Consider the following 10,507-nt stretch of genomic DNA (forward strand, 5'->3'; position numbering starts at 1 on the left):
AGGTAGTTGAAATAGCAGAGTAAATTACTTAGTGAGTATAAAATAAATGGTAGACTGAAACTAATTTAATCGAGTAGAATAAATTAGGAGTTTTTTTTGGAAATGATTCGATACCCGAATTTTTGTGATGTTTCAACGATGTTGTGACGCGATGAATATTATGAATTTTGTGAATTGCCGTTGTGTTTTCCGTAACGATTTGTTGTTGTTGATGATTGTTGTGTGTGCATTGCTGTTGTGACGTGGTGATAATAAGTTATAGGCCTATGGCCAGTGACGTTGCGATGTTATGATTTTGGGATTGTCGTGAAATGCATAATTAAAGTGACGAGTAATTATCAGTAATGATTGATACATTTTGGCGATGTAGGCGAATGCCTAATGCGACGTTGTTTTGTGATTGATTGTGATTTGTTGCATTTCATAGTGTCTCATGAATTGCATGTTGTAGCGACGACCTGGATTGGCAAACAGCGACGGAGGCTTATGCCTGTTTTGATGCCTCTATTATCTGGCAATTGGCGATGGGGGCTGAAGCCCTGGGTACCACATGCATGTGCATTTGTTAGAGTCGCATTTCATTTGTGTAATTACGAATTTATGTGGCGTGACGTGTGAACTTATGTGAATTATTGTGAAATTTGATTATGAATTTATGTGAGGTATTGTATCGTGTGTTGTTTTAATTAAAAACGGTGAAGTAAATTAGACGGTAATGATTATACCGCAAAGTGATAATTATTATAACTTGAACCTGAATATACTGTTTATCATCACCTTGTTTATATTGTTTGATATCTCACCCCTTTCTTTTGTTTCGCCGTTACCTTTATACTGGTAACGTGCAGGTGATAGCTTGACGAAGATTTAGACATTGTGAGTTGAGTCGGTGGTCGCTCTGATACGTAGCACTCGGGGGGATAAACGATTGTTTTAATTATTGTTTTAATTGCTGAATTTTATATGCTTTTGGTTTAAATTGTAACTTAAAGCTACCGTGCAAAGATGCTAAGACGTTATTTGAATATTCATGAGGTTTGTTGATTCCGCTGCAAGTTAATTGTTTAATTCGAACATAGTGATTTTTGAATAATGATTTAATTGTGCGTTTTAAGTTTACGTGCTATGTATCTATATGAAGGCAAATAAGCAGTAATTGTTTTTTTATGACGAATATGTGATACCTCAAATGAACGTGTTTGAAATTTATACTCTGATTTTCCGTATAATTTATCGGGTAGATTTGGGGTGTTACACATGATGTAAAGAAGTTTTGCTCAAATGTTATGGTAAGTAGTGCGTAAAGTTTATAGTTGTTAGTACAATGTTGTTATACACAGATGTAATGTAACTGATATTATTTGTTAATGAGTGCAGCATATTCCTGCAGAAGTAATAGACAAATGTGGTCTTGCTGGAATGTCAGAGATAGTTCTCTATGATGTGGACAACGGGTACCCATATAACTGCAATGTGAAGAAGAGGCCAAAGAGAAAGGAAACATATTTGTACGGAGAGTGGTTTGACTATGCAAGGGCAGCTGAATTGAAAGAAGGAGATAAAGTGCACTTTGTGATTCGATACCTGCCAGTGTTAGATATTATGGTAACAGTGGAGCGCAGTGGTGGTCGTTGATAAAGTCGTTGCTTTGACAATGTTTGATGATGGATGAATAAGACAGTTTGTTGTTAATTTGGTTTGTATGTGAATTATGGTCTTGTTTTTTTATTGTTAATTTTGGCAATGGTGTATGTGAACAAAGATTAACAATTATGGTACTATGTATGGTTTTTAATTGAATATTATCAGTTTTGGGATTAAGTTTTATTGATTGTGCAAACTCTGCCATGGTTTTATTTGCAAAATTGATTATCATTGTGTTTCTAAATTAATTATTGCTTATTATAAGTAGTGAAATAGGATCTCTATCAAAATTGATTACCATTGGGTTCCTAATTTAATTATTGTTGGTTATTATAAGTAGTCAAACAGGATCTATATAAGTAGTGAAACAGGACCTGTAAATGGTTGCCTATTAAATCTAAATGGTGAACATATAACAATAGACTTATGAAGAATTGAAAATTCAATTTAATAGTATATGTTAAACAATAATATAGTAATATTAAATAGTTATAAAATAGTTATAATGTGTTATATTATATTGGGAGGTGAAAGATCAATTGGGTTATGGGCAGTAAATGTGTTTTCATGAGGAATATAAATAAAATGAAAATTGTTTTGAAGTGATGTAAATGCAAAGAAGACTAATTGAACAATTGCATTGAATTCTATTGGACGGTGGAAAAGTAGCAGGTATGTGAAGAGTCCATTTAGAGTGTTATATAAGTAATGTGTAGGAAGGTTGAAAGCACTAAAAATTGAAGCAGTCATCATTACTCTGTAAACAATAGTGTAGGCTGCGAATTTCTAAAAAGATGGAAGGAAAAGTTGATCAAGCAATGAAAGGTAAAGGTAAATATATCATTTGAGTGGTTGTTCTGTTACATTTTGAACTGAAAATCTGAATATGGTTGCATGCAGGTGAAGAAAACTCGGTGAACAAAATGGTTGTGGGGAAAGCTGTCACTTCTGATAACTCTGTGTATGTTTGAATCAGTTTATGTTGAGTATACGTTTTTATGTTTTTATTTAGAAGGTTTGATAACACATTGGTTTATTGGTCATGTTGTTTGTTTGTATTATGTTTCAGATGCCATGAAGCTGATGGTGAGGATGTTAGCTGCCATGCAGAGCAGCCTGTTGAGATGTCATATTATATCTGGAAGAAAGATGTGGTGAATGGGAAGATGGCTTAGTCATGTCTTCTTGGAAGTTATTTTTCGTTTTAGGCTTATTGTCTTAGGACCCTTAATGGGATAATCTAATGTTGTTTTATATTAATATTGTAAGAAATTCCTGAGCATGTTGTGGCAAGTCGCTGGCTAAATGGAGTAAGGTTTGTAGATTTGGTTGACTGGGAAAGGGAAGTCAGGCATGAATGTGAAGTTCATTGTATCGAAAAGGGTCAGATGTTCTTAGGGCGTGGTTGGTAAAAATTTGCCAAGGACAGGAGCCTGCTTGATGGAGACTCTATGGGTTTCAGCATTAAGGATCCCGTCAGCAAGGAGATACTTGTAACAATGTTGAAAAATTGAAAAATGATGTAAAAGTTTGTTATAAGTATCTATCTATCAATATTTTGTAATTCCCTGGTGGACTTAGCTCCATCTTTATATTAATATATAAGATTTTGATATTTAGATGTTTTGCTATACATACATTGAGGCTTAATAATTTAAATGAGAAAGGTACCATAAAACATTACAACATACATATGAAGATATAATTAATTGTTATATTTTTTAACAGTAACGCATCATAAGATTCTATTAATATATGAAATTAATGTAGTATAACATAGAATGTTGTTAGTAATATATATTACTGCTGTTACAGAATTACTGAGATAAATGTTTGAAACTCAGACATTGTTAAAAACCTCTTTATACACAACATTTGTAGTTTTCCCCTTGAATTTCTTTTCTTCATCATGTATCAGTATTTTGATTCCCTTTTTTGTTGTTACTTTTGACAATGCAACATAAATTTAGCCTTGTGTAAATACATCTCTTGGTAAGTACAAACCGACGTTATCCAATGACTGTCCCTGTGATTTGTTGATTGTCATAGAATAGGAAACTATAATAGGGAAATGTCTTCTATTCAGTTTGAATGGACATGGTGATTGGGATGGTGACATGTCCATTTGAGGTATGTAAACCAAATTTCCCAAACCTTTACCGCCCATTATTGAAGCCTCAAGTACATGGGCTGCCATCTTTGTTATGCACAACCTTGTGCCGTTACACAAACCTTCAGACTGATCTATGTTTCTCATGAGCATTATAGGTGTCCCAACCTTTAGTTTTAAGTGATAGTTAGGCAAACCTGATGTTCGGAGGGAACTTAGAAATTCTGGTGTGAGGATATCAACTACTGTTGGGTCATGAATCTCAGACTTGTCAACTGAATTTGCGCTGTAGTAGTCACAAATTTCTCCTGCATTGTTGAGTGAACATAATTAGTAAAAGCATAAAATCTATTAATATATTCCATTAAATTATATATTTTTGTTGCTTAACCTGGCATTAAGTTAAGTATATGGTCATTGATCTGATCAACAATTTCCAGTGTAGAGGCCAGTATTGCTCGACTTTTAAGGTAATCAATGGATTGAAAATTATTTATGAAATCAAGGTATGTGGTATTGACAATGGCCACAATTGGATCATCAAATTCTATTATCAAAATATCAGGTGGTATGTCGATTTCGGCGGTGCCGCCATTAGGCTCAGATATTCGGCCCTCTCCTATTCTTAAAAGCCAATCTGAAAACTGTGTTATTTCAGTTTTATCAGTCTGTGTTGATCCTGTTTGAAGCCGCATATTTCTTGTCAATGTTAATACCTCAACTGAATGCCATATGTAAGATGCATTTATGGCACAGTGTACAATGTCGGAACGACTGCCTCTGGGGACGACATGTAAAATCTGTCTAAAATCACCACTGAAAACAACGACCTTTCCACCAAATACATCGCTGGAATTTTTGTTTGCACTCATAACATCTTTCAAAGTTCTGTCAAGCGATTCTATTGCATACTTATGTGCCATCGGTGCCTCATCCCATATTATAAGCTTTGTCTGTCATAGCATGTCTACAACATCATCGTTGTATTCAACCTTGCAAGTAGAATTGTCCATAGTTGGTACCGGTATCCTGAACTTTGAATGTGCAGTTCTACCTCCTGGAAGTAACAAAGAGGTTATACCGCTAGTTGCAACAGTTAAACATATATCATGTTTTGATCTTAAAGCTGCTGCAAGTGTTCTCCACATATATGTCTTTCCGGTACCACCATAACCATGAAGGAAGAAAACGGCAGGATTCTGAGACTCCACAGCTTGCATAATTTTTCATAAATACCTCTTTTCTCATCTAAGAAATATAATAGTGAGGGTAAAAGAGTGTTAAAATAATAGATTGATTGAATTTCAAAGTGTAAAATTAAATGAATTTAATTGATGCAATAGTAACCTGTAAGAGCAGCAAATAGATTTTCAAATTCTGAGTTCATTGATGCTGTATCGTAATTACGCTCATCATATATGAGTCTGTTTCCCAACTGTTCAAGAACATAAGTATTCGGATATGGAATAGGACTAAAATCCATTAGTGTCCTTCTATTTGCTTGAAGCAGTTTCTCAATTTCTATTAAAGTCAAATTTTGTAACTCTTCTTGTGTGAGGACTAATTCTGCATTGATATGAGGAATTGAGTTATAATATTGTTGGTAAGTCATCTGTAGATTGTTATTAAGAAATTCTTTTGTTTGCTATTTTATTTTGCCTAACAAACCTGGATTTGCAGCCAACGCTCTTTGTGCATGTAAGACACCATCAGATAATAGGAGCCAAGATTGTTTCCAAACATGTGCGGGGCGATTAACAACACCTGACAAAAGCATGACGACAAACAGTTTTCGAAGAAAATGACCGGTCCCCCAATGACTTGCCTCCTTTATAGCAGCTATGTATTCTTTGTCGTCTTCAAGAAATCCCATTGCAAAGCACGCATCTCTAAATGTATCAAACTGGATGTTAGCCACTATCCTGATTTCCTCATAAGTTGTTGGTCCTTTTGCTACCGTCAACATCATGCGGAGATAAAACAGTTCACCAGCAGTTGGCGGAACCCATATGAGACGTCCAATGGTGAAGCCTTTTTTACGCGGTTTCCATTCTCATTGTTTTTTGTGATAAACAAACTTTGAGACAAATTGACCGTAAGTTAATGTTCGTGCTTCTTCATATTTAGCATTTGCCACCAGCCATGCAGTAAACATTTATTCAGTCACACTTGCAGTTTCCAGCACATTTTCTATGCGTGCATAATCTGTGTAGTAGATAGGTTTCTCCCCAACCAAATGGTAGAACATACGTTCCACAGCTGGTTTTCTGCCATGAATATTGTAAGAGTAAATACGCCAGCATGCTTCACTGGGGGAGACATACCTGCAATCGAGATATTGTTGGATTTCATCAACAGGTTGATTGTTATTTGTTGAAACTGCTGCTGTTATTCTATCATAGCATTTATTGATATATTTGAAAAGATATTTTATGGAAGTACTCTGATTACACCATTCCATGTTTATATGTGCCTGGTATTTCATAAGAAATCTGGTGTTATACGGAACTACATGTCGGTTGTCCAAGGTGATACCATTTTTTTCAATAGTGAAGATTTTTGATCTTCTCATATAAAGTGGATATCCCTCTGCATCAACAATAGTGTGTTCAATAAACTTTTTGGGATAGTATTTAGAACATCTTCCATTCTTCATACATTGTGAGTTCATCCGCGCAAGGCCACAGGGTCCATGCATCATATGTGCCTTAACCAACTTGTATAAATTGGGATGAACAGTCGGGTCAGGAATCTCAGCAGAAATGATGTTGTCTATGTCAGATGGTGTTGGGTATTTGTTCTGAGGGTGTAGGAATATCAATATGTGCGCATGTGGCAATCCCCGCTTTTGGAATTCAATGGTGTACATATCTATAAAATTGAAAGTTAGTTTGATGTAATATTTTGGTACTCCACAGACACATGATTCAAATGTAGTATAATTAAATGAAACAACTTACATGCAATAACTTTTCCGACGACATGGTATTTTGTAATATCATCCATGAGGGTATCAAACTTTATTTTGAAAACTTTTGAAATGATATCTGGCCTATCATGGGGTTGTAGTCCTGTTCCTGACAATGCTCTTCTAATTTCAGGCCAATTTGGGTTGCAGGTAAATGTAACAAATAATCAGGGAATCCCAATCGACTTGAAATGTCCATACCGTCAAAATATAGTTGATCCATATATCTCTTGCTACCAACAAATGTTGATGGCAAAACAACTCGTTTTCCTCGCTTCTGGTGTTCATTTCTTCTATCGCCATCAGTTTGAGTGGTCAAATTATTATATTTGCCTACTCTTAACTTTGATTGATTATCCCTCAACCAATTCAGTCGTTTGGATTCCATCATAGCATAACCGTCGACTAAGAATTGTTGAAATAGACGTCTTGAGTAAAGTAGTGTTTTTGTCTCTTTGTGACGTTGTTGTAACCGGTAAGAAAACCAATCCTTTAATGCTCTGACGGTTTTTCCTAGTGACCTCAGTTTCATGGGGATATTTGTGCATTATATTTTTCCTGTAACCATCTTCCCCATAAGGAAATATAAGAGGATACTGATATGCCAAATATGTTGGGTGAAACTCATCTATTCGTTGCAAACCACCATTGCGGCGATGAATTAAGATGTCCCTTTTATCAGCATAATCAATGTCTCCCACAATGAGTGCAGCCACTTCTGAGACCGTAGGTTTATTGTAAACACGACCATCTTCGGATCTATCAGAAATAAGTATGAGTTTTAAATCTGTGAAAGAATTTGTCCTTAAAACATCCCTTGCCATTCTAAAAGCTTTGGCATGAACATTGTGCTCATCTAACATTATCTTGAGCTTATTGACAACGGGGCGCTCGATGCCTTTGTTGTCCCTGTGTATTTTTGGCAGTCATGAATAAATAGTTGAACAAAATATTTTTATAAACAAATTATGTAATTCTGTCTGAGCAGGCTTACTTGAAACATTTTATTCTGTGTTCAACTTCATTGTCCATGTCGTAGATGTATAATTGAGCATATTGCGGAGGTTTTCCGGTTTCTGGCAGTAGTGTACCAATTCGATGACAGGTCTAACCATGCAGTCTCAAAGTAGAGGGTCCTCCTCTTTTAGAGTATGTTGTATTGAATTTCATTCTGGGGTAGGTGAATGAGAACATTGCGTTGTATGTTCGTATGTTAGCCTGGTATTTTTTACTGTCTGAATATGTTTTATTAAATAGAAGATCTTGCAACACTTGTGGAGGTTGCTCAAGGAACGGGAGAACAATTTTTCCTCCACGGCAGCAACAATGAAACCGAGGAATTGTTGTAATTTTGTGTCTATCCACTTTTTCTTGGTACCGCATACATGCTTGGCAGTGTGCGCATTCATAATTTTGGTCTCCAACATCGTAATATTATGAAAGAACAAAGCATAATATTGAATACGTGCATTAATCGAGGAAGTGTAAATCATTTGGTTATTACTGTATGATATGGGATATACCTTGAAGACGGGCCTCCTGTAATTGTGCAGGCACTGAATCCTCCTCAGAGTCGGAACTATTAGGAGAATTCAAATTATTGTCAGAGTTGGAGTCATCATTGTCCTGATAATGAGACTCAATTGACATATTATGATTTGAGGTAGATGCATGATCCATGTTCTGATTTTGAATAACAATGTTATTTGAAAATTCAACCCCATAATTTGAATTCTTGCATCTTGAATTTGCATTTGCGCACTCACCAACTTCAGTGTTGATGAAATTTCTCAATCTTTTTCTGTTATCCAAGATTATCTTCCTTCTCTTTCTAGCCATAGCCGTTTTAACAGTGGTTTCATATGTTGCAGAGGATGTAAAATTAAGTTCTAAATGGGAAGTGAGGTTGTTTGATCTGATACCGTTTCGATAATCTCTCTTTGCTTTGAGAATAAGTTTTCTCCTATTTCTTGCAATTGATGTTTGAGAACCAATGTTTTTAACAACATCTGTTACCATCATAAACACAAAAATATGGTGAATAATACAAATAAGATTGATTTGTATAGGTTTATCCAAAAGACATATGAGATGTATAGCATGCTACATCACACACATGAATATTAAATGGTTACAATTTCTAATTGAAGGGTCATTGGTGGGTTAAAATGTCATGAATGTAGTGTTGATTTTAAATTTTCTTTTCATAGTTGAATATATATGAAGTTGGAACTGAATATGAATAGAATGATAGTTATAGATTTAAATTAGTATATCCCTCCCTTAATGTAGCAACAATACATTAACTGTTGTTTGTGTTAAATGTATTTAATTTAACTTATATATGATAATTATAATATTTTATTCGATGCATGTGTTACTATTTTAAAAATACTTTAAGTAAAAACTAATATTATAAGAAAATAGAAACTGAACAGTTAACCCACTTTCTGCATGTACAAAGTACAAAATTCTTTTTTATACCCTTGTTTTCTCTTCCACTGAATAGAAGTTGAGCATTGTAACTGGTTGTCAGTTAGGGTTTTCTACAATGGCATCTTCACACGGAGGTTCTTCTGTGCGGATTACTTCTGATGATGATAATGATTTCAGGTATGAGTAGTTAGTTTTATTTCACTTTCGTATTGGTGTACAAAATAGGGTCTATTGGTGTACAAAATAGGGTAGTGTGGTAATAAAAGTTATAAGCAGTTAGCGATGGGTGAAGTATCAATATAGTTTAATGTTGTATTATGTGTGATATTTGTCAAGAAATCAAATGCTAGTGAATGCCTAGTGGGGTTTTTTATTGTGGGATTATATAGTTAGTTTTTGTTTTATCTCAGTGTTTGTGGATCCCGTGCTTGCTCGGTATATCACTATTGCTTAGTAAAGAATGTTTCATATACGGTTAGTTTTTAATCCATATTTGATGTTGGAACAACAATGATCATGCAATGGAAATCATAGGAGAATTAGTTAAGGAAACAGGGTATGATCCTAAGATGGAAAGAAAACACAGGAACAAACAGCGCGATGTAACCCCTGTTCGTGTTGTGTCGAATATTGATATTGGTACACAAAATAGCATAGGCGTTAAAAGCAATCACAATGCTGGACTTACAAAGGTAAAAGAGGAAGCAGCAGACATGGACACAACTGAAATCAAAGTTTCAGAAGTTGGTGAAGCAAGTGGATCAAAAGAGGGTAGGAAAGGAAGGCGTAAAGCGGTGAAAAAATCAAAGGTGGGAACAGACATTACTGTAGACTGTTCTACAGGTGCTCAAATTTTTTTCTGGAACACTCATGTTACAAATGCTAAATCTACACAGCAGAATGTAATGGTAAGGAGGCAATTGAATATGATTTTCATGTTATTGAAAATGCAAATAGTGTATAATGTTAATGATTTCTTTATTTCCTGTATGCAGCATTTCCCTAAGGAAATCGCAAAAAGATGCCTCCGTCGCTTTCAAGACGAAATTAACCTGCTGGATGTCAGGACGAAGAACATTGTTACCTGTCAAGTCCACAAAGCTAATAGAAAGGGGATACCCCAGCCATATGAAATGTACATGGCGTTGGGATGGTACGAATTTGCCAAATCTCTTAACCTGCGTAATGGGGATACAATAGTGTGGAGTATGTTGCGATTCTCTCCGTATATCTATGTGAAGGTTGAAAGACAATGAATTAACTGCTGTTATCAGTTAACCTTATACTATAGCTGAAATTTAATAGTTATATTATATGTTGGGAATGTTTTTTTGGTACATTATCTTTTA

The 10,507-nt window shown here is 35.1% G+C and overlaps 3 protein-coding genes across 3 annotated transcripts; all 3 read right to left on the reverse strand.

The window, feature by feature from the left end:
• Nucleotides 1–3,610: 3,610 nt before the first annotated feature.
• Nucleotides 3,611–4,677, reverse strand: LOC131632900 (uncharacterized). Its single transcript, XM_058903620.1, has 2 exons — nt 4,146–4,677; nt 3,611–4,062 (listed from the first exon to the last, which is right to left on the reverse strand). Exons 1-2 carry the CDS (start codon nt 4,675–4,677, stop codon nt 3,611–3,613), a joined length of 984 nt encoding a protein of 327 aa, XP_058759603.1.
• A 1,232-nt stretch (nt 4,678–5,909) lies between these two features.
• On the reverse strand, nt 5,910–6,623 carry LOC131632901 (uncharacterized). The gene has a single exon (XM_058903621.1). It carries the CDS (start codon nt 6,621–6,623, stop codon nt 5,910–5,912), a length of 714 nt encoding a protein of 237 aa, XP_058759604.1.
• A 452-nt stretch (nt 6,624–7,075) lies between these two features.
• Nucleotides 7,076–8,741, reverse strand: LOC131632902 (uncharacterized). The gene is made up of 3 exons (XM_058903623.1): nt 8,246–8,741; nt 7,717–7,798; nt 7,076–7,631 (listed from the first exon to the last, which is right to left on the reverse strand). The coding sequence occupies exons 1-3, from the start codon at nt 8,739–8,741 to the stop codon at nt 7,076–7,078; spliced, it is 1,134 nt and encodes a 377-aa protein (XP_058759606.1).
• Nucleotides 8,742–10,507: the final 1,766 nt, after the last annotated feature.

The sequence above is a fragment of the Vicia villosa genome, unplaced genomic scaffold, assembly GCF_029867415.1.
Source record: "Vicia villosa cultivar HV-30 ecotype Madison, WI unplaced genomic scaffold, Vvil1.0 ctg.001049F_1_1, whole genome shotgun sequence".
NCBI lineage: Eukaryota > Viridiplantae > Streptophyta > Magnoliopsida > Fabales > Fabaceae > Vicia > Vicia villosa.

Bases quoted from the DNA above. Each gene is read 5' to 3' on its own strand.
- LOC131632900 (XM_058903620.1), bottom strand. From the start codon at position 4,677: ATGGCACATAAGTATGCAATAGAATCGCTTGACAGAACTTTGAAAGAT. The intron at 4,063-4,145 runs GTTAAGCAACAA...TCAACAATGCAG, and splicing joins TATACTTAACTTAATGCCAG to GAGAAATTTGTGACTACTAC.
- LOC131632901 (XM_058903621.1), bottom strand. From the start codon at position 6,623: ATGTACACCATTGAATTCCAAAAGCGGGGATTGCCACATGCGCACATA.
- LOC131632902 (XM_058903623.1), bottom strand. From the start codon at position 8,741: ATGGTAACAGATGTTGTTAAAAACATTGGTTCTCAAACATCAATTGCA. The intron at 7,799-8,245 runs GTATATCCCATA...CACTACTGCCAG, and splicing joins ACAGGAGGCCCGTCTTCAAG to AAACCGGAAAACCTCCGCAA. The intron at 7,632-7,716 runs GTAAGCCTGCTC...AAAAATACACAG, and splicing joins CACAGAATAAAATGTTTCAA to GGACAACAAAGGCATCGAGC.